The 22,907-nt window shown below is 51.0% G+C and overlaps 2 protein-coding genes across 2 annotated transcripts in view; one reads left to right on the top strand and one right to left on the bottom strand.

The window, feature by feature from the left end:
* NT5DC2 (5'-nucleotidase domain containing 2) overlaps window positions 1–17,919 on the top strand; it is a 29,538-nt gene extending 11,619 nt beyond the window's left edge. The window contains exons 5-14 of the mRNA XM_082322485.1: window positions 1,209–1,302; window positions 5,026–5,154; window positions 8,105–8,165; window positions 8,834–8,936; window positions 9,444–9,545; window positions 11,362–11,443; window positions 15,052–15,138; window positions 15,628–15,768; window positions 15,992–16,056; window positions 16,492–17,919. Of these exons, the coding sequence (XP_082178611.1) occupies window positions 1,209–1,302; window positions 5,026–5,154; window positions 8,105–8,165; window positions 8,834–8,936; window positions 9,444–9,545; window positions 11,362–11,443; window positions 15,052–15,138; window positions 15,628–15,768; window positions 15,992–16,056; window positions 16,492–16,753 (1,126 nt within the window). The 3' untranslated portion in view covers window positions 16,754–17,919. The remainder of the gene's footprint in view (window positions 1–1,208; window positions 1,303–5,025; window positions 5,155–8,104; window positions 8,166–8,833; window positions 8,937–9,443; window positions 9,546–11,361; window positions 11,444–15,051; window positions 15,139–15,627; window positions 15,769–15,991; window positions 16,057–16,491) is intronic.
* Window positions 17,530–22,907, bottom strand: part of LOC309595474 (nischarin-like) — a 101,273-nt gene continuing 95,895 nt past the window's right edge. Inside the window, exons 84-92 of the mRNA XM_082322459.1 lie at window positions 22,337–22,470; window positions 21,839–22,004; window positions 21,498–21,604; window positions 21,149–21,268; window positions 20,599–20,751; window positions 20,350–20,469; window positions 19,972–20,118; window positions 19,631–19,801; window positions 17,530–19,553 (exon numbers count right to left, since the gene is read on the bottom strand). Coding sequence (XP_082178585.1) covers window positions 19,509–19,553; window positions 19,631–19,801; window positions 19,972–20,118; window positions 20,350–20,469; window positions 20,599–20,751; window positions 21,149–21,268; window positions 21,498–21,604; window positions 21,839–22,004; window positions 22,337–22,470 — 1,163 coding nt within the window. The 3' untranslated portion in view covers window positions 17,530–19,508. The remainder of the gene's footprint in view (window positions 19,554–19,630; window positions 19,802–19,971; window positions 20,119–20,349; window positions 20,470–20,598; window positions 20,752–21,148; window positions 21,269–21,497; window positions 21,605–21,838; window positions 22,005–22,336; window positions 22,471–22,907) is intronic.

Here is a 22,907-nt window from a genome sequence, read left to right as displayed (position 1 = left end):
TGGGCTCAGTTTAAGGCCTAGGTTGTCCTGTTTTTCCTTCTCTTCTGTTGTTCTCCAAGGAGAGCTGGGTGTGCTTTGGAATAAGTGACTGAAACAGTGCAGAGCAAACTTTTCTCCCAAAAGGTTGTGAGACTGGGAGAAAACCTTGCCCCAGAGTGGAGTGGGGTTGGTGTGTAAGAAGTAGTAATTTATAGATATCGATAGCAAAGCTTCTGTAAATCTGTGTTGTATTTCCTGAGCGTGAAAGCCAATGTTTTTTTTTCTTGAACTCTGCCCTTTTGCTGTTAAGCTTCAGCTACAGTAAACACTCTAAGAATATTAAGAAGGGAGTTTCATAATCAGAGAGAATTGGCTTCTTTGAGTGCTAGCTTTTGGGGGGTGTGTGGAAAGGAGGGGTTGGTACTGCCCCATATTTCACTTGAGCTTCATAAAGAGATTTTTAGCTAAAACGTATTTAAACTTTTTTCCCTATTATCCATTTGTAACTATCCTTCTTGAAGTGTCCTTTTCCTAAACTGTCCTTTGCTTTTGAGCTCTACTGAGGCAACTTTTAACTTCTCAGAGGCTGTACCATGATTGAATAGGAAAGGAGAAAGGGAAAGTTGCTGACTGCTTGAGTAAACAGCCATCAAAAATTGTGCAAGAGGCAAAACCTGCAGCAGTCAGATAACCTGATGTTCACTAACGGTACAGCTCATAGCCATACCTGTGATTATGGCATTTGGGGGAAAACCAGCAATCTCCGTTGAATGGTATTAGCGAAGAACTTGTTTGGCTTAGGAAAACGGAATAGGAAGGAAACCTCATTTTCAGAAAGCTTTTTTCCCACACCTTTGCATTTAACCGTGATATACCTTGTGGAAGCAATCTTTCCAAACCTACAGTTACCCAGTGCTGCCAGAGTCAGGTCATGGGGCCAATTTGGTGGGGCAGCGAGAAGCCTCTGTCTGAACTCTCTGCTAGAATGTGGATAAAGCCCCTCAATTAACTTGAAGGAGCAAACAAGGTATTTGAAGAATGTCTCCGGAAAGATTTTATGTGAATCTTAAGAAACCATGGAGCTGTCAGGCTCTCTGGCTATCTCTTTTGTGCAAGAGAAATTTGTGAGTTTTAGAAAGGAGCCTGTTTGTCCCATCTTCTCTTTCTCTGCAGTTTGTAGCTCTGTGCAGACTGGTGATTATTGACAAACTGTTTCCATTGTTTTCTAGAGGGCTCAAACCAGTGCCTGATGAAGAAGTAATCGAACTCTACGGTGGTACGCAGCACATCCCCCTGTACCAGATGAGTGACTTCTATGGCAAGGTATTGTAAGCCTTTTACGGCTATGACGCAGCAGCTCTTTCAACAGCTAGGAAAACAGTGAATTGTATGAACATGTAAATGACTCCAGCCTCCCTTGGACTCAGAAAGGCTCAGTCCCTAGTGAGCTGCAGTGTGTGTTTTTGTTCTAGTGGGAATTTGCCCCAGAGGTTATTTAGCAGTTTAGCATGTGAAATCCATCTGCGAAGCATTCCTAAACACCAGGGCTATTGACCTAGAGCTGAATGGCTCTAGAGACTGATAGGGAGATGTTCCCTGCTTGTTCCTTGGCCAAATCTAGCTCCCAGGCTACGAGGGCAGCCTGCAGTGATGGTGTCTGCAGTGAGTTGTGTGGGAGGGGGTATATGTGTGTAGCAGCAGGGTGCTTGCAATGCCTTTCTCTCTTTGGTTTTGTGTAGGGTTTTTTTCCCTTCATGAAAGGGATTCCCCTCCACACCTCTTCAGACCTACTCAGTGGATATTATTCATAGGGTTGGCCTGCATGAGTGTTGGGTTGTTTTGGTTTTTTTTTAGGCAGAAGAGCTTACTGTCACAGTAAAGGACTGAAATTCTGTCCGTAGGAGCTGTAGAAATCCTTTGGTTGCCCGAACTAGAGGAAGTTAGGAGAGATTTTTGTTCCTCAAGTGTCTAGTGTGGTGCAGTGGGCAAACGGGGCTGTTCACATCCCTTTCCCCCCAGAACTGCTTTGTTTCTTGCCCTTTGTTAGTTCAGTTGCCTTAGGGGAAGCTGGGAGGAGAAAGGCAGGCTTCCTCTGGTAATAACCCTTTTAGTCTGCTGTGTGAAGTCCCCAGCAAGGTCACTTTTTGATTTTTCTCTCTCTCTTGGGAACAGTAAATCTGAGTGGTTGCTTTCTGGATAGTTTATAGCTCAATGTTGTTTCCAGCTTTGAAATAGGATGTTTCTGTTTGGAATTTGATACGTGTCTGTAAACTGCACTCAATTAGCCTCCTGCTGTGCAACTCTCCTCACTCCTGGCAAACTTGAGACGATTTTACCTTTCTTTTTAAATAATTGTAAACATGAAATCTGCTTCAAGTTGTGGCCTTTTGTAGGACCAGAAGCTCATGCCAAGGTGCCTTTCTGTGCTGCTTTGTATGTACCAGGTGTTTTCTTCTTTCCTGTAGTTAGTATTGAAAAATTTGGCCACAGAAGTAGGGATAGCAGCTTATTCTTTGTGAAGAGGTGAATCTCCTCTCCTAATAATATAATGAACTCTGTAAACTAATAGGTTTAGTTCTCCCAAAGAGAACATAAGTATATACAACTACTGACATTTGCATCCAGCAACGTCTGCTCAACCTGTGCCAGTAACACATTGTTGTGAAAGCGTCTGGGTTAAGATGACTGCTGGTGTGAGCAAGTGCAGTGCATTTCGTGTGGAGTGAGGCTTTAGCAGGGGTCTTTGATCTTGTCCTCCTTAGTCTGCCATGCTGATGTTGCTACCTGTATGGGTAACAGGAAGGTCTGCCAAGTCAGTGATTCCAGGCAGCAAGGCATAAGACAAGTGGGACTGTTGTAGCTGAAATGTGTAAATATTCTTCCTTAAGGGTTTTCTTGATCCTCTCTTGGCAAGAGCATGTGGACAGCTACTGGCATCCCAACACCTGCAGTAGGCAGGCACAGATCTTGCCTAGGATTAGACAACGCAACTAGTGAGGCTTTTGCTGGCAGGACTAGTGCTGGCCTGTAATGAAGGTGGGGAATGTATGGGTGTTGTGGAAAAAGCATATGTAGCATTCTTTCTAAAACTATGGTCCAGTTTTCATACTGACTTGCATCAATATGTCTGCTAAAAGGAAGCTGAGGGCACTAAAGGCGGGGGGGGAGGCTGGACTTGCCTTGTAGGACAATGGCATAAGGTACAAAAACAAAATCAGAGTTGACTACCTACCAGGTAAGTCTTTGCTGTTAACATTGAACATTTAACTGTCTCCTGTATGCCTAAGGTCTTGGTGGGACAGGTCATTGCTCTGCTGTGCTCTGCTGAATCCCATACCTAGTTGTTTCAGCAGGAACTGTCTGTCTGTGTCCCTCTTGCTTCTTTCCCAGAATCCCTGGACAGGAAAAAAGGTGGGGGATGTTTTCAAGAAATTTTGGTTTTGCTAGTGGGAGAAATGTTCCCTTAGCCACGCATCAAAATGGACAAAAATCTGTTGAAAAGGATTCAGCGAGTATCGCTAAGCAGCACCATTGTGTGCGATATGTGGCCCAAACCAGAGGGTGTGTTCTCTTCTTCTTTGTGTTCTCTTCTGCTGTAGGTCAAGTTGTCCTGTGCTGGGTGGATGGATAGAAATTGTACAACCTTCAGCACACCAACATAGCTTTTGATCACAGCATTTTTTGGTAACAGACCTCAGGCAAAATGCTGTTTGTTATTCCTTTGCCCTTTTGCATCTTCTTTCTTCAACCCAATTTGTGTTGTCCCAATATTGCCATTAGATAGTGCTGCAAACAGAGTGCTAGTCTCTTCTTCTACCCTTGTAAGACCAGACTAAATGGGAGATGTTACTGTTGTTACATCCTGACATGACAGTGGCACATGTTTGTCATTAAGAAGCTTGTGCCCTCTGTCAGTTTCCACCATGTGTACCTTCTGTGATCTTTAAGATGCTGCTTTTATGTCTGTCTTTTACGTAGCTACAATAAATGCCTTCTGATGGGGACCAGTATTATCCTAGAGAGTTGCAACTTTGCGGCTGTCAGTCATGGATTGCTCAAAGCTCACGTGCACAGGCATGATGTGACTGGATTGCCAGGACATCTCTGGTAACTGGGTTCATTGAGAGGTCTGTGTACTTCCCAAATTGCTTTTCATGTACAAGACCTTAGTAACGGTTCCCTTGGCTGATCTGGCACTTCAGCGATGAAAAATGAAAAAATTGATTCCAGCTTCAGCTTGCCAGTGAGACTCACCATAGTCCTCTGCACAGGTGGTACATACTGAATAAACAAGCTTTATTTTATTGGAAGGCCTCTCTGGAGCCAAAGTTCACTGTTGACCTGCTGATAGGTTTGTGATCAATAGGCAACAAAAATAGCAAACATATGGAAGAGCTGCAACCTTGCCTAATGCAAGGGGAGTTATTCCTTGGGCAGGACTTAATTGTCCATTTCCACTTGACTGCTGGGTGGGCTGAAATTCTTTTTCTTCTTCTTTGTGCCCACTCTGAGTTTTCCCTAGCGACTCAAGGACAGGCAGGCATTGAGACAAACTGCTTGTTGGGGTGATTCTTGCATTGCTGTGTGAAACCTCACTGGAATGTGGTTAGAGCAGCTTTGGTGCCCATGTGTCCAGTGTCACAGCCTGGTTTAATGAGCAATGGGGCCATAGCTGCTTGTGTAGCAGAGCATTGTCTCTTGGCACCCGTGGTAATGCCAAGAGGCCAGGTGGGAAGCAGAGGGCATGGGTTTGAAATAAAAGTTAGTGTCTAGGACTGACTCCCCGATTCCTCCACCTTCACCCCATGGTGTTAATGATGCTGGGTTTATTTAATGATTTCTGTGTAGGAGAAGCCTCTCTCTTGTCAAGTGTTAATGCATTAGGTTTGTGTTTTGGTTGAGAAGAGAGGGACTTTCCACATTAGTGTTTTTGTTAGTCTGGAATGTCTTCCAGATGGTACTGGGTTATATGAGGTTTTTTGTTGGCTTTTTTTTTTTGTTAAGTATTTTTTGTTTAATGTGTCTCCTTCATTTTTTGCTTTCCAGGGTCCGTCACTTAAGCAATTTATGGACATTTTTTCTCTTCCTGAAATGACGCTGCTGTCTTCAGTCATTGATTACTTCATAACTCATGGCATTGAGTTTGACCAGGTGCATCTTTACAAGGATATATCTGTAAGTAAAATGTCATCTGCCCCATAGCTCATACCACATCAGAATTGCAAGCTCTTTGGCTTGTTAGCACCGGTAAGCTCTGCAGTACCCAAACCGAAGGGGCTGTTAGAGTAGCCTAATGTGACAGTGTTGTTGCCCCTTTAGATTAAAGCATTTCCAGGGAATATTCAAAGCTGTGTTTTCAGAACATGTTAGGTTTCTGTCTGTACTACAGAGTTGGTGTTGCTGTACGTTATCTCTTGCAGATGTGCCTAGGCTGGTTAGGTTGAAGGTCCGTCCGTGGGAAATATGTCAGAAAGCTTGTGTAAATGTTTTCTGGTTCTGCAGACTTTTAAGCTCTATGTTGTCCTGTTAATATCTCATTTTTCAAAGAGGCTTGGTCTGACCGTGTACCAAAGTTTGCTTTATACAGCGATTGTTGTGAAACACCTGCCTTTGCCTGCTCTGAGAATCCAGCCCTTCGCTTTGCAGCTACAGAGTAGTCTGATCCTTTTGGGGTGTTTTCCAGTGGGTGACTGTAGCTTTCAAGAGCCAGTTACTCCAAGGTGCTAATCGTGCCCTCCAGCTTTACTCCTGGCATTTGAAAGGGCTTTGTGGGATTATCAGCACTGTTAGGGGGTACTGTTTGACTTCTTAGTTAACGTTGTAGGCAAGATGTTAGTGCTTGAGATTGCTGCCCTGGGTGACTTCTGTTGACAGATGAGGCATCTTCCTTGGTAGCCATGCCTTTTTCCATGGAGAGGGGTTTTTGATTTGTACCTTATGGGAATCTTATGCTCATCCACTGATAGCAGCCCATATGTACACTGTTCAGTCTTCTTGTGAGGGAAATGGAGCTCCACGTCTGTGCTGCTGCTTTTGTGATAAGGATCCACCCTGTCAGCTTTGCTGCAGCCAAGGATTACAGCTTACGTTCTGACCTTCTGTTAGTGCTTGATAAGAGTGTGCCAGCTAGTTTCCTGCAAGACCTTAACATGTTTCTAGGGTGTTAGTTGTAGTTGTTTTTGCTCTTCGGGTGGGGAAAATAGGAAAAGGGGATAAAGCTGAATCCTGAGGCCTTTTGTCAAGAGTGTCTTCTGAGCCTTCTTTTGAGGTGAAAATGGACTTGTTTCTAATTGAAATCTTGAAAGCAGGTGGGTGGTTGCCATAGCCTAATACGTACTTGGTACAGGGTAAACAGTGTGCTCAAGGCCCAAAACTCCTGAGTGCTAACCCTGGCATTTGTCTTCGCAACCCTTGCTGAGGGATGTGGTTATTCCTGAAGAGTGACTGAGGCAGGCAGAGAAGAGAGTTCCAACAGAAAATCTGTGCCAACGCCTGACATCTATACTGAAAAGGTGGGGACCATCCTGTGATCTCACCAGAGGAGTTCTTCCTTTTTTCTGTACAATGAGGATAAACATTTTTGCAAAACTTATCCCTTGGCAGTATCCGAGTGCAAGCACAAAGCAATGGTTTGCAGACATGAGCACAGAGATCCTTCTGTGCCTGCACAGACAGGTGTCCAAGAGGACTTGCATAGCCCCAACTGTTATTACACCACAGGCTTACAGTGGGTTAAGACATGTCTAAACCTGACACTTCTTTAATTCTTAGTGGTAGTCCTCACTGCAGTGCTGTGTGTTTGGGAACAGCTTGAGCGCTGCACACACTGCCCTGAGTCAAAAGGGCAGACCCTGAGGCAATGGTGAAGGTTGAAGCTGACATGTAAACCAAGTAGTCTGGTCACACCAGTTTGTTCGCTTTGTATTTGAGAGTAAGAACATACAGTTTACTCTCCTTTCCTTTGGAGGAGTTTTTGAGCCCTGTTTGACACCTCCCCAGGCTACCAAGATTTTACCTGCAGGAACCTTATAGTTCTTCCCCCTTTTTTTTTTTCTTTTTCTTTTTTTTTTTTTTTCCCTTTTCTTTTGCTGCTTTTGCTTTTTGGGGGGCAAGAGTTTAGGGAAGGAGTGCACTAGAATCTCTTTCTGCTCTGCAAAGGTAGTTTTGACACAAATGCAAAGCGTTGCTTCCTTTTAGTGCCAGTGTTGGTCAAGAGAAAGTTGTTTTCTTGTTAGAGCTCTTGCTTTTTGTTTGGTTGCTTTCCAATGAGGCAGCCTCTTGGTGAATGAGATGTGACCTCTGCCTTTTTATGGTTCAAATCCACATGGTGGAAAGAGACTCCTAAAACTGTTTTGAAGAGGTGTCATCTGCTCGTTCATCATCCCTCATCTAAGTTGTAAATTCTGGTTCTGTCCCAGCTTTGAAGGAAATTATTTTTGGAGTGACAAGCAGGTTTTGCCAGCGCTGCAGTGAGACCAGGGGACTGCATGGTGTTGTGTGCAAGTGTCACCGTAGCAATGTCAGTGGCGAGTGTGGGAATCCAGTCTGAACGGGAAACTCCTGAAGGAGCACACAATAGCGTAACAGTGATTTAAGGGTCGTGGGGAAAGGCAGCATTTGTATACCTGTCTAAATTGTCAGGGATGAAAATGGTACCATTAAAACAAGCATTTGCATGTGCAAACACTGCAAAATGTGTTGCTGCTCTGGAAATGTTTTTGTGTATCTGGCATATCTCATTGGATGGAAACTTGGGAAGAGTCTCAGTTGGGTGTGTCCAAGAACTTGTTGCATCTTGGCCTCTGGCCTTGGTAACAGTGTGTTAACATGTGCTGGTTTTCCAGGAGCAGGAACGAAGCTATGCTTTCATGGATAGGTTTTGAGGTTTTTCCCCTTGTACTGCATCGGTTGAGCTAGCCACTGTGTTCTTCCTTTTGGCATGTTGGTGAGCCTCGCTGTACCAAGGTCCTCTGCTTAGCATTAATGTAGCTTTTGTTCATTCAGCAAGAAGGGGGATGTGTCATTACTGTATTGGTCCTCAGTGGTGACAACAGGTTTGCATGCTGGGAAACAGGAATGCCATATGTAAAACTGAAACCTTTTCTTTCCCTGCCTGTTTCTTTAGGATGCTATTAGAGATGTACATGTGAAAGGAGTGATGTACAAATGGATTGAAAAAGATATGGGTGAGTTAAGTAGAGCTCTGGTGCCAAATCCATTTTGATGTGTCTCATCTACGTGGAGTTCTGTGTACGATGACTGTGTAGGCCCTACACGCAGTCACAGGAGTCAGGGGGACACAGAACTTAATGAAATACTTGATTGTGGCATGCCTAAAGGCAGCTGGGGGGGTAGAGTGGCATTAAGAACCAAGTGGTCTTTAGGGTCAGATGGAGGATCTATTTTAATGGAGGAAATGGCTACCTCGTTGCTTGTGTTTCTGTTTTCCTTCAGCCTGTAAGCAAGGGGCGATGGTCCTTGGCGTGATGTGAACACGCAAAGGCACCATCTGGGAAGGCTTCCTGGTCATTCAGGGGAAAGAAAGCTCCTGGTAGCAACATGGCCTGGAGTGGCTGTGCCTGTCCCTTGTGATGGTTTGGTATCAACCCTCTTTTTTTGCCAGCCTTTTCAATTCTTCAGTCTTTTTCTTCCCTCTAGATGGGATTGATGAGGATGAGGAAGGCCATTTTGTCACCATGGTGGTTTACTACTGGCCTGCCTGAGGTGGATCTAACTCAGGCCTTTTGCATCCCTATTGGTATAAGGGTCACATTTAGTTTTGTTTTTAAAGAAATGTGGTCATGACTTATGCCAACATTTTTTGATTGATGATGTCTGTTTTATTCCGATATAGAACAGTATATTCTGCATGGGGATGAAATCTATGCTGTGCTAAACCGACTGGTGAACCACAAGAAGAAACTCTTCCTCATTACAAACAGTCCCTTTAGCTTTGTGTGAGTACCGTTATTGCACATCGATGGGTCACCACGGCACAGCAAGAGCTGTGCAGTGCAGCCTCTCCTGTGAGCATCTGAAAGTCATATGCTAGAGGTTTTTGTGGCAACAGTCATGAAAGTGCTTTCTGGGAACTGGTTGTAGTGAATGTTGCGCCCCACAGCTCTCTCTACATCATTGACTCTCACTTTTTGAAGAAGATACGAGGCTGTGGCTGGCCACAACATTACAGAGCTGCCACTTTGGATTACTTCTAGCAGCTTTTGCTGCATCACAGACTTCTTTGGACTTCCCATGGTACAGGAGAAAGGGTGGGACAGCTTGAAACAGTCGAGTGCTACATCAACACTCCATGCAATGAGACAGCCTTGGGGGATTCACAAATCTCTATGCTTTCTTCTCTGTTACTGAAACTAGAGTAGATTTTGGACAGACTGTTGTAAAGATGCAGTGTTGGGTGAAAAAGAGTACTGGATCTGTTAACTTTCCTCTTCCTTTGCCCTTAGGGACAAAGGAATGAAACACATGGTTGGCAAGAACTGGCGGGACTTATTCGACATGGTCATTGTGCAAGCTGACAAGCCCAACTTCTTCACTGATCGGCGGAAGTATGTGTCCTGGGGAAGTACTGCACTGCTGCATGTGGGCCTGAGGTTTTGGGCCCCCTTCCCTGGAGAAAACGGCTCCTTTTACCTTCCAAGAGAGTAGTGGTTTTCTAAGCATAATCTAGGTCCAGTAGGCATCCAGCCTTCCGCTGTCCTCTCAGATACTCTCTGAGGAGATGAAAACTGACCAGTCTGGGAATATGTGGATAGAATGGGTAGTGCCAAGTGTGTTTCTAAAATTTGCTGTCTTAAGCCTCATCAGTTTTGTCGTGGTCTGGGCTTAACTTAGATTTTTAGGGGTAATAATGTACTTAAATCTTTAGAAAGAAAAGAGGAGTGGAATGGTGTGTATGAGAGCTGGCCATTTCTTGGCTCTACGTCTTGAGAGTGTGCCAAAATCTTTCCTTTTCCTGTTCCCCACAGCAAATATCTGTGTGGTTTGGGGTTTTGTTTTTGTTTGTGTGGGTTGTTTTTTTTTAGTTACTGGATACATGCTGTTTGGTAATTGGCAGGTTTGGAAGCCTTTGTACGTGGCGGGTGGGTTTTGTGGTCAGTTAGGAGCTGCCAAGGGACTAGCTGATAGGCAAGCTGCTGTCCTCGCTTTGCTCTTTGGATTATTTGCTTTGGGAACTTGTGTCTGCTTTGTTGCCTCAACTTATGACTGACCAGGAATTACTGCCCTTGAGGGAGAGGTCTATTCTTTCCTCTTTATGTATTTTCTTCCCCCATTTCCCAGGCCACTAGCATAAACAGGAGTAAACCTACGAAATGGCTTTATGAGCTGTGCTGACCTGGTAAAGGTTTTCTTCATGGGATGCAGGTGAAGTGTCTTACAAATATAACCTGGAGCTATGATGATCTGGCCCTCTAGGAGATAAAACCTTATGGCTGCATGGTGCCTGAGGTCCACTCATGTAGTGGGCCAGTGGAATGACATGGCACATACATCCAAGGTGAGGGGAACCTCCTGATCGTGAGCTGTAGTGAACTGTGGAGTGTTTTCTCTGAGGGAAAATGCAACTGTGCACTGGAGACCACTTGTGGTTGAGGAGCCCCTTGCCCAGGTAGGCTGTAGAGTTCATGGTGGGAGGCTGGATGCCTTCTGCCTTAAGGCAGCTCAGGATCATACAACACTTATGGATGAGATTGTGCTCCGCTTGCAACAGGAGCAGCTTCATACCAAGGCTTTTGATCCCAGAGCTCACAGTTTGGAACTCGTGTCCCAAGAGGAGCAATGTTCCCGTTGAGCATGAATGTTCATGGGGTTTAAGTAACGTAAGCCTTGTTTTGCTTCTTCCGTCCAAGTGGAGGGTAACCAGGCAAGCCCTCAGGAACAACAGGAGCCAGCTCGGGTCAGCTGCTGAGATCAGCACAGAGACTGCTTTCCATCCACTCTGCAGACTGCTTTATCCTATTAAGACATTCCATGGTCTCTGTTGGGCTGGGGCGTAGCCAGACTGGAACAGGACACGAAGTATTTCATGGCAAAGCCTTCTTGGCCTTAGCATTTCAGAGGGAGTTTTTTTCTTTTTTTTTCTTTTTCTTCCCCGCCCCGTATCTGAAAAGCAAGAAGAGTTGTTAGGGATATTGGCATGAAATGGTTACAGTCAATGGAAGCATTTTGAAAAGATATTTCTCTCTCGCACTTTCTCTTCCCCTGAGAAAATAGCGCAGAAGGCCCAGGTGGTCACTTTTCACGTAGAGCTTTTATTATGAGTTGTTACATAGGTAAACAAGTTTTCCAATTCAGATGTTGTGGTTGCTGGGTAACAATCGCCAAAAATCAAAAGAAGTTGACGTCTTCCCCCTTTTTTTCCAGACCTTTTCGAAAACTGGATGATAAAGGCTCACTGCAGTGGGACAAAATAAACCAGCTGGAGAAAGGAAAGATCTACAAAGAGGTAAAGTGAATGTGTATGTAGGGGGTATGAAGCAAGAGTCTGAAATGGTGGGGACTTATAAGACACCTGCAGTTTTGGAAGTCACCGGAAAACAGGAAAATTTGCTTAGTCAGGGTTCTTCTGTAGGTCACTTGTGATTGATGTCTGAAAAGTGAAAAATGGAAATCCTTGAAAAAAGCGCCTATGATGGAGTTAGAGGGCACTTATAAGGAGACACGCTCTAGGCTCTGGGTGCTGCACTGGCTGGTGGCAGCGAGAGATGCCCTCTGTCCACATGCAGAGAGCTCTTGCTGGTTTGGTAGAACACTGTCGTCCCGAATGCTTTCAGCATGTCTCTTGGCATGCTGTGAAGCAGTAGCCTTGCGATTTGCATGCCTCTGAAAAGTCTTTTGGCTTCTGCTGGGATGTAAGCATTGGAATAAAGGGTCTTTTCATATATTGGAAAACCCTGCCAAGGGCTGTGTTGCCTGTCAGCATGCGATAAACCGGCCTCTGAGAATGCCAGGTGTAGAAAAGGCTGCTCTCCCAGCAATCACAGTTTTTTTACAGTTGCAGGAGGCGGAGCTGATATAAGGTATACCAGAGCTGCCTGGTAGGAAAATTTCTTGTCTGCAGCTCTGAAACAGTTTCCTACCCAGCTCTGTGTGTGGGTCATGCTGCAGAAAGGTGTGTAACGGGAGTGGTGTATTCCACCCAGCTCAACTGGGCTTGGCATTAGAGGTGGAGAGACAGGGACAAGGGGGGAAAAGGCAGAGAAGGGCCAGTTAACTTAGGGTGTTGGGTGCTTGCCTTTCTGCCCAGGAGGACCTGCCAGGCTGAGTTTTTCCCTGTGGCTGCCCTGTTTGTGTGAGAAGGGGTAGTAGAGAAAAATCCTCTGTGTGTGTAGCAGGGGTCAGTGAATGCCCCCTGCCCCAGCATATAGTGAAACCTTGACCCTAGGAGCTCTGTTCTGACATTGTCCATCGTGGCCAGTTGGCAGTTTTCCCTTAGCTCTTCTGATGTCCTGGTCCTGAAACTCTTGCCCTGGCAGGGCTCCCAAGAGCGTGCTTGTTCAGGGTAAGAAGGCAGAGCTCTCTGCAATCTGATGTGTACGCAAAGATCTTCCGCACCTCACTCCAAATTGTCCTCCACAAGGTTAGAAAAGGTGGATTTGTGGAGGAGGGAGCAGAGAAACAAGGGTGATCAAATAGGGTACAAAGCCTGGCTCCTGTCTCTCTCCCCTTCCTGAAGGCCAAGCATGTCCGAAGGATGGGCTGTTACTCTGGCAAACTTGCTGCCTTGGGCTGTTCTCCTTGCAGCTGGTCTGTGCCCTGGGAAAAAGTTGCCTCTGGCTTTAGGACAGTTTGTTCTTGGTTGTGTGAGCCGTCCAATCCCACGGGAAGAAACTGTTAGTGAGATCACGGTCAAGTAGCTGGGACCTGACCTGTGGTAGAAAAGTAGGTCATGTCCTTGAGTAGTGCTGTTGGGAAGCCTCTGGCGTGTCCGGTGGGTCTGTCCAAGTGGTCTGCTAGTGTCCCATCTTCTGCCAAGAGCCAGCAGCCGGGAACATGCAAGTAGAGCTCATACAAAGTCTCTCTCTCCCATGGGCAGACTTTCCCAGTGGGTTAGCAGGTCCCTCAGGAGAAAACGTGCACCTCAGCCATGGGGTTTATTGCCGAATTAAATCCCGCTCTTGACCGCCTACATCTTGTGGCCACAGGTTGCTCACCCAAGTGAATGGTACATTGAGGAAGGGAAAAGATGAGGGAGGAAGGAGGAGTGGGTAGGATTTTGGGCTGCTCTCCAGTTCTCCCCCACCATGACGGTCATCTAACTGCATCAAGCTTGTTGCCTAACTGTGATTCTTGGGATGTGACAGAGTGTGTATCCTGGTTATAGTCCACCCTGTTCCCAGCATTTTTGATTTCTTGGAGTGCCACAACATGCTTCTTTCTGGCAAGTGTTAGTGGTCATGGACCTTGCTGTGCTGGTGATGTTGCTAGAGGCCTCTGAGCTGACTTGTTCCTGTCCCCTGACGCACAGCTGTATGGCGGTTGTGCTGTGGGTATCTATCTCATACGAATGGGACCTCAGGGATCGGTGTTTTGCACTGGGGACTGGGAAGTTCAAGTGGTGGCCCTCTAGTCCCTCCTTCCTGATAGCTGTGGTGTTTTCTGTTTGTGGCACGTATGTACTCCCATCCCTCCCCAAGTCTGCGATCTCAGGAGGGGAGGAGGACAGCCAGCTCCTGGAGGTCACATAACAGCTCTGTGGCTCAGTGGAGTTCCAAGCGCAAGTCTCCTGGTTGTCAGGTCCACTGCTGTTTGAGGTGACTGGAGCACAGCAAAAGGCCCATCCTCCTCCCAAGGCTGTGGTTGATTTCCCTGCTCTGCCAGTGGCTTCATGAGCAATCCTCAAGCAAGCAGCAGCAATGTCATGTCCAAGAAATGCAGAGGCCTGCCTGGCCCTCTGTTTCTGTGCTGTTAAGGGAAGTCTGCACAGCTGCAGTGATGCTGCAGCAACAGGAGGCCCAACACTCTGGTTCTGGGCACCCTTTGCAGTGCATACAGCATTTTGCCAGTGGCCAAATGCAGGGCTGCAGGCTGTTGTGGGAACTGGCTTGTGTTTGGGGGTTTTCTGTCTGGGCCGGTGCTGTTGGTAGGCTAGCTCTTTCCTGGCACTGGAGACTGGCAGGAGAGATTGCTGCCGAGTGGCTTGTAGGTCTGCATTGATTGCTTGTGCTGGCACAGTCTAGTCTGCTGGCGTTGATGGGGCCTTTTTCTTTCCCAGTGGGTTTTGTTTCTGTTGTGACTCATGTGGAAAACTTGTGTGGAGGTGGAAGGGGTGTCCCTGTGGAAAACTTGTGTGGACATGAAAGGGGGGGGTCCCTGAAGTCTCCTCTGTGTGTGGACGGATGTTTGGAAAGCCTTGAAAGCTGCTCTGTGCTGTGCTTTAGCTGGTGCTTTGGGGTTTGGTTTGTTTTACTTAGCTGTGAATCTGCCCAAGCTGCCTGGCTTTTTGGCTTGGTTAAGCAATTCCTGTGAACGCGTGGGTGTTGTTAATCTTTTGGGTTGGGATGGTGGTCAGTGAGAACAACCTCAAGTGCTCCTGACTCCGAAAGCCTTGCATGATGGTGCTCACCTTACCTCCGATGCGCCCTGTGAGGTGAAATCATTATCACCTGAGCCCAACAACTTTTAAACCCAGAACACCTGGGGTTCTTTCTGTCCATTGCTTAGGCTTTTCTAATTTCTTTCACTTTTGGCCTCTAAACTGCCTCCTTTTGTTGCCTTTTTAGTCCATGTAGTCCTCTGGACTTGCTGTGCCCGAGAGCACAGAACTTCCCCTGAATTGCCTGTTGGGTTGGGAAGAGTTTCTGCCTTTTTCTGTAGCCTAAGAAAAGCTGAGGGATGTACAGGGGGGTTGTCATATGGGAAGAAAGTGAAATAAAAGGTGGGAAAGGACAGAAACCAGGTTGACATCTCATGAGCGTGCTCACATCTGCATGCGGTAAGGTGGCACATCCAGTTGCATTGACAGTGCTGCTGCGGTGGCTGCCCAGTGCCATGCGGTGAGGATGGAGGCATTTGGCCTGTAACCACGTTTCTCTCTGCTCCTTTTACTTGCAGGGTAATCTCTTTGATTTTCTGAGGCTGACAGGCTGGCGTGGGTCCAAAGTGCTCTACTTTGGTGACCATCTGTACAGCGACCTTGCGGTAAGTAAGTGGAAAGGTCTTTGCTTTCCAGTGAGGTGGGAGCAAGCCTGGGTGACTGGTGCAGTTGCAGCTGTGTTGGAGTGTAAGGGGGTCGCCTGATCTGAGTGCTGAGGTCTCTGCTATGCCATGCTAGGTGCTCTGCAGCCTGCGGCTTTTGGGGCACACATAGGACACATTAGCATCCCCACTCTGCTGTCCGGCAGAAGCAAGCAGAGGAGAGAGGGCTCCTGAAGTACGTTCTGTGGGTAAAGAACATCTGCTCTGTGAATTTGAGGGCAGTTTGTGTGGATCCCACATTTCTAGGCACTTCATGCAGCTGATCCTGGTGGCCAGGAGATGGCTGTTACTGGCATGACCTGGCATGGGCCATCGATGCTGGTCCCCTGAGAATCTATAATGGAAACACACCACTCTTCTAGGAAACAGGGTTGTGTTTGGCTTTCAGTCTTTATGATGAATTCTTGGTTGTTTTTTCACCCCAACCGCTAGGACCTCATGCTTCGTCACGGCTGGAGGACTGGAGCCATCGTTCCCGAACTGGAGACAGAGATTCGGATCATAAACACAGAGCAGTACATGCACTCCCTGACCTGGCAGCAGGCTCTGACGGGGCTGCTAGAGAGAATGCAGGTAAACAGCTCCTGTCTGAGTGGGACAGGTAACATGCTGCCTTCTGAGTCTGTGTTTTGGGCTTAGCATGGGAATCGGGGGACATACCTGTGTTCTCAAAAATATCTCATCCTCCTCGTGCAGTGGACTCATGAGTTTGTGAGTTACAGTGGAAACTGGGGGATGCTGAGGTGTGGGCTGCCGGACTGATGCAACGTGGTGCTTTCTGCTGTTGTCTTTGCAGATGTATCAGGATGCAGAGTCGAAGCAAGTATTGCTGGAGTGGATGAAGGAACGCCAGGAGATCAGGTGAGCATTGTCTCCCTCGCTCATGAGGTTTCTCAGGGGCTCCCAGGCCTGCACTGGGTCTGTTTTGGGGACAGTGGTACTGCAGCTGTTGGCCTGTGGTCCTCCCTGGTTGGACTGGCTTGAAGGCAGGTTGGGAAAGGGGAGGTGGTGTCATCTTGTGCTGGGGGTGGTTGATGGGCTGTCTGCTGCTGCAGCTCCTGGCGCTGTGGGTGGGTCCCTGCCCGTAACAAGTACAGTAACAACAAAGAGTAAGAGTGCATTGAATTTTCATCACAGTCTCATTGCACAGGGACTGGTCTGCATTGCAGCCTGGGTGGGAGGGTACTTAGGGTGACCCCAAAATGTCTTCTGGGTGGCCCAGGGCTAAGGGAGTAGAGGGGGAAGACTGTGTGACCATGGCCTTTTATCTACAGAGCACCATCTCTTTTCTCTCAGGTCGCTGACAAAGAACCTGTTCAACCCCCAGTTTGGAAGCATCTTCCGCACCTTCCACAACCCCACGTACTTCTCTCGACGGCTGGTGCGGTTCTCTGATATCTACATGGCATCCATCAGCTGCCTGCTGAACTATGACGTGAATTTCACCTTCTACCCCCGGCGCACCCCTCTGCAGCACGAGGCTCCGCTCTGGATGGATCAGCTCTGCACAGGCTGCATGAAAACCCCCTTCCTGGAGGAGATGGTGCATATCCGGTGAAGGGGCAGGGACTCCGGGCACAGCACCGTGTGAGTCTGTATGTGGGGCTGGGCTGCTGGGCCAGCAGCACCTCTGTCTACCACTAAAGGGCGTTTGACACGGATGCGTGTAGATGGTGTGTTTATTTTTTATCCTTCACTGGCTCCACCCCTTTCCCTGAGGTGCTTTGCAGGCTGGACAGAGAACGGGTGCTTGTTCTGGTGCTTGTTCTGGGCCGTAAGTGAGCCGCAGGGAGTCTTCTAGGAGTAGGTGAGATGGAGAGCCAGTGCTGGTGGTGGGAAGCTGCCGCTCCCTGCTCTGTGCCCAGAAAAGTGGCTCAGAAATGGAGTCCCAAGTCTGGTGCTTGGTGAGTGCAACACGGACTCCCACAGGAGGTGCAACAAGGTGTGTCAAGTCTGTAGCTGCCCCTAGATCCTTGGGAACTACGGCGTGAGTGATTCTGCAAGTGGACAGTGAGGGGAGAGGGCTGCTGACTGGGCAATGAGTGAACTGCATCACGGATGACAGAGCAGCAGCAGTGTTACCCATCCAGAACTGGTAGCAGCAGCCCCCAGCCCTATCCCACTCCCCGCCAGACTGGTCTGTCCAGCTGGTGCCTCTGGTAGGTGACTGTTGGTTAAATGTGCAGGATGTGGAAGTCCTGGGTGGGAGTAGGTCAGAAGGTCTAAAAACAAGCATTTGGTGGCATGCCTGTTTTTTGAGTTAGCTTAGTGTATTGTTTGGGTTTGGTGCCATGTGACATCAATATTTTGGCAATTGCTGCAGTATGGTTCTGCTTTTCAGGAAAGGTGCAGGGGTGCCAGCAGAGGTGGTGGCTTTCCACCTGACTTTGCTGAGCTGTGGCCTAAGGTGTACGGAGGGGGTGGCGAGGAGGTCCTGCAGGGGGTGTAAGCGTGACGTGCTGCTGGGTCAGAAAGGGGAGCGCAGCCATGCAAAGCTCTATAGTGCCTCCCGAGGAGAAGGGAGGAGGTCACAGTCGTGATGCCAGAGCATAGAGGACAGGACAAGAGTGACGGGCTGGACACCCAGGCAGGTCAAAGCAACTTTGGGATGTGAGGGGCAGAAAGTAGGTTCTTCTCTTGGCTCGGGGCCGTGCTGTTCTTGGCCAGGCTTCCGACTGCCCCGAGGGACAGGCAGGGCGCTGGGGAGGGGGAAAGCGCAGTTAGGTGGGTAGGGGCTGTTGAGGGTTGGTGCCACCCTGGTGCTGCCTGGCCCTGGGAAACAGGAGAATGTCATGCCGTCAGACAGCTGAGTGTGTGGGCAGCCGATGGCTATGGGATGAAGGGATAAGAGGCATCCCAGTGGCGGGGGGGGGGGGCAGGCATGTGGGCTGTGAGGGCCCCAAAGTATGCAGGAGATGAGTCATGGCTGCTCCTCCCTGGAGACAGGCATGCAGGGGCCATTTGAAGGCAGAGCTCTTGGTGCAGGCTCTGGAGATGGTGGTTGCCTTGGTCCACCACCTCCTCCCCTCACTGCTGTACCATTTGCAGATGGCAACAAGGGTGACAGTACCAGCTTGCTTGAGGGGGCAGTCGGTGTTGAGGTGACAGGTAGGAGAGAGGAGCAGAGAATGGATGCACTTCTTGGGCTGGGTCTGGCCGTCCGCAGGCAAGAAAAGGGGTGAGCGACTGCAGAGCATGCAGGATCGGTCTTCGGGACGCACAGTGTGGCTGTGGGGCGGGTAAGGGCTGTCGGTTTATGGGGAGGCTGGGGGATTCGCATGGGGGCAGGCACGGGTTGCTTGTGAGCACTGGGCTGCAGCAATGGCTGTAGGGGCTGAGTGTTGTCACTGTGAGGGACAGCCGAGGGAGGGAACCGGGTCGGTGTGGAGGCCCCTCTCCAGGAATCTCCTCAGAGAAAGGCACTGAAGTACGTGTGTCAGCAACCCTCGGAGACACACACATGCATGGCGCGCCTCTTCTCCCGCACGTTCCCCCGGGCGGTGTGCCAGGCTGGCCTGTCAGTCTGTCACTTGCCTCTCACTGCCTCCTCTTTGTGCTATGTGCCAGCCTGTCGCAGACTTTCAGAATGCCTTGCCAGGGGCCTGGACGATTGCTGTTAACGTAGCTGCTCTAATCAAATGGTTGTAGTATGTGCCTGTGGCATTTGACGTCTTTGTGGCGTGTGTAGTGTGAAGGCTCAATAAAGGTCTGCAGCATGCAGTAACTAACTGACTAACCAACTCGCTACGGGGTGGTGCTGTCTCTGTTCGTCGCCTGCCCCGGGGGCGCAGCTCTGGGTGCACCACCCAGCGCCTGGGGTGCAGCCGGGGCGGGCGTCTGAGAGAGCAGGCCTGAGGTGTCCGGCGGGGCGCGGTCTGTGCCGCTGACGGCCGCGGTGCAGGCAGGGGGGCACCCGGATGGAGCAAAGGGGGGGTTAGGGGTGGTGACTTGTACCTGACGGTGGCGGGGGTGAGGGCTGGCGCTCCCCCTGGGCTGTCACACACCGACACCGCTGCAGCGGGGGGCCTGGCCCTGCCTCCCTGGGGCTGGTTTAACTCAGCGGGCGGGGTTTAACTTTTGGCGGGCGGGTTTAACTTTTGGCGGGCGGCGCCCCGTACGGGGGAGGGAGCAGCCGGGACGGGGGCGAGAAGGAGCTGGAGCCCCCACCTGCTGGGGGGCTGACGGGCGGCAGGCAGCGGGGCGGTGGTCGGTGGCGGCCGGGGCAGCGAGGGTCGGGGCCCAGCCGGTGGCGCTGAGCTCTTTATTTCCGGCCGGCCGGGCCGGGCCGGGCCGGCCGCCGCCGGAGCGGCGCCTCACTGCAGGAACCCGCGGGCGTCGGCGTCCGCCAGCAGCGAGTCCTGCGGGAGAGAGCGGCGTTAGCGCGCGGCGGCCCGGCGCGCGGCGGCCGGGCGCGGCGGGGCGGGGCGGTGCTCACGTGCAGCGGCTCGTAGTCGGGGGCGTGGCCGCCGTAGAGCGGGTTGGGGATGGCGACGAGCGGCCGCTGGGGGCGGGGCCTGGCGGCGCGCGGCTCAGCCTCCCGGCGCGCGCGCTCCTGCTGCGGCACCGCCGCCGCCTCCTCCTCCTCCTCGTCCGCGCGCAGGTCCGCCTGCAAGGGGAGGCGCGGGATGGGCGGGGCGGGGCGGGGCGGAGCCCCCTCCCCTCAGCAGCCCCGCCCGCCGCAGCGCCCCGCCGCAGCCCCCGCGCCCCGCCGGGCACAGCAGGCGACCCCCGCGCCCCCGGGCTCCCTCCGCCGGCCCGCCCCCGGCCCGCAGGTACCTGGAAATACCCGAACTGCCCCTCCCGCCGCCGCCTCTTCAGGCAGTAGTAGGCGACGCCGGCACCGGCGGCCAGCGCCAAGGCAAAGCACAGCGCTGACAACGTCCCTGCGGCCACGGAGCCCGGCGCCTGCGCCGCGCCGTTCACCTGCGTCGAAAGAACCGCGGCCCGGTTACGGCACCGCCCCGGCAGCGATGGGGCCTCCCGCACGGCCACCCTGCGGCGGCTCCCGGCGGGACCGCGGCAGCCCAGCCCCAGCGAGCCGCGCCAGGACCAGGCCGGTCCCTGGGCTGACTCGGCCGCCTCGACCCCGTTTCCCAGGCCTGGCGCCAGCTGCTCCCGCACCCGCCTTCCCCCTTCGCGCCCTCGGACGCTCACCTGACCGAGATGAACGACGGGCGGCGGGATCCTCAGCGGCTCTGCGATGGCGTGAATGATGCCGTTGAAAGCTATGATGTCCCACTCCACAATCATCGTGCCATTGATCCCCTTGGCATCCTACAGCACAGGACAGAGATGATGTCACCCGACCAGAAGGCCTCCCCGTTGTTCCCTGTCTCAAAAGAGATGTGGTGAAAACTTGTGGGTTTGGTTTTTTTTTTGGACCTCTGCCGAGGTTAAACCTACTGAGTCCTCTGTACTGTTGCCCACTGGGAGGTCTGATACGTGGAGGTCATATCCTGACTGGGACGGGATGATGGTGCCCGTGGTGAGGTTGAAGCTGAAGAGGACAACATTGCTGGATGACACATGGAGCTTCAGTTCTTCTTCTGTCAGCGTCTGAAAAAGGAACAGGGAGCAGGGATGAGAAACTGGCTCTCACCGCTTCCCGCCTGCTGTGTGCAGCCCCCACCTGGCCTGAGCCCTGACACTCTCCGTGGCCCCAAGACGGCTCAATTCATGGGCAATATGGCACAAAACTACTATGCAGAGAAGGGGGGACTGCCACCCTTAGAAAGAGTCAAAGCTCAACTGGAGAAGGCTCTGAGCAACCTGACCTAAATGGCTCTTCTGAGTGAGGACAAGAGACCTCCAGTGGTCCCTTCTGACCTAAATTCCTCCTCCTTCCCCAGACTATTTCACATCACCATCACGCCAGCTTTGGCAGACTCCTGCTCTCCTCTGGGCCTGATCGTTCCGTGCGCCCTCGAGCAGCCGCTCATCCCTGCTTGCTTACTTCATTGTCTGTGAAGCCAGAATTCAGAGGGACAAAGAGAGTTTTGGGAGCGGAGTCATCAGACAAAGAGATGAAAAAATCCAGTCCTTCTTCTGTGTCATTGGCAAAATCGAGCAACATCTGGAAAAGATGGGAGATCTTCCCCATCAGCACACTGCCGGTGGCAGCTCAATGCTGTTACCTTCCCCAGCCCAGGAAACATCCCCCAGCCCTGGAAAGAAAATGCTTCTGTGTTTGAACTCTCTACCCCACATGCAGACCAAACCACCACTTCTCCCTGTTACAGCCAATCCCTCCCTCTTTGTTGCCCACTGCTGGCGTACCAAAGAACCAGGAGAGCATCGCTTACGGAATAGAAGTTGGAGAAGCGAGCGTGGTCTGCGAGCACATCAGGCAGTTTGCCGCTGCACCAATACCCATCTCCCACGAAGCCATCGCGGCAGGTGCAAGTCAGATCTGCAAAGGAACACTGAGATGCGACTTGACTCGCCAATGCTGGGTATGCTGACCATCTCTCCCTTGACTTCTGGATACCCCTCAGCATGTTCCCTCCTGACACAGGCATGGGAAGAGGGGGATGTGCCTGCCTGCCCATGCCTCATGCTCCGAGGGCAGTTCCCTGCCTGCCGCCCCGACGCGCCTCTTGTGCCCGACAGGACCGTCCCCAGGACACGTGCTCGCACCACTCACCCTTCTCCCGGTAGCAGAACGCATCCCAGGTCTCACTCAGGTTGCTTCGGGAGCCATAGTCGACGATGCCCACTCGGTTAGCCCCACAGCTGGGGTTGGGGTAGGCCGTGGGGTACCCGGCTGTGCCATTGTCCAGCCAACCCACCAAGCACAGATGGAATCCCATCTAGCAGAGGAACATGAATGATTAGATTAAAAATAGTATCTCTGGCCCAGGTTTTCTGCCCTGATGCGCACTCCTATCGTGCAGCCTTATCCGACATCCCCCGACACCTAAAGCGTTGGCCACTGCCAGAGGTCTCGTCCCAATGTGACTGCTGAGCCCCTCTGGTTTCATGGATGTAGATGGAGCAAACAGGGCCTGGCTGAGGGGATGAGAGGTCACCCACCCACGCGTCACGGGCTCGCTACCGCTGGCCCGGGGAGAAGCACTGCATGTCCCCACCCCATGAGGCAATGGAGCCAGCCCCTGCCCAACCTCTGCCTTCCCGCCCTGACCTGCTGTGCTGCCGAGAGCTGCCGGAAAGTGGCCAGGGAAGCGCCTTCTGCGGCACAGGCCTTCTGAGCCTGCTCGTAAGTGAAGTCGTACTTTTTTCGGGGTGACTGCAGATGAAATACACCCATAGTCTTATCTGCAAAATACCAAGGCCAGGGAGCATCAGTACAGTATAGAGAACGAGCAGCCTCCCTGGGGCAGTCGCATGGGTCCCCTGTGTGAGCACAGACAGCACCGCCAACGAAGGGTGCCCTGTGCTGCACGGGAGGGTGGGATGTGGACATTGCTCAAGTGAGGGCGAGGTGGGATGCAGCACGGCTTCCTCTGAGCTCCTCGCCTTCCACGAGGGAGTCAGTGCTTATTGGCAGTGTAATCCCACCAGAGGCCATCTCACACATTACACAGGAGCAGCCAAGGATGGCTCATCCTCCCCGTGTGACATGTAGGGGAAAAGGGGAATGTGAAAGCCAGGCCAAGCTACAGAGACGAGTCCCCAGCTCCTTGGCCATTCCACCCTCCAGCTCTCCCGAGGGGTGCCCCAGACAGAACGTGAAGGATGGAATATCACTCCCA

Source organism: Platalea leucorodia (genome assembly GCF_965183815.1).
Source record: "Platalea leucorodia genome assembly, chromosome: 9".
NCBI lineage: Eukaryota > Metazoa > Chordata > Aves > Pelecaniformes > Threskiornithidae > Platalea > Platalea leucorodia.
This window is presented reverse-complemented; position numbering and strand designations above follow the sequence as displayed.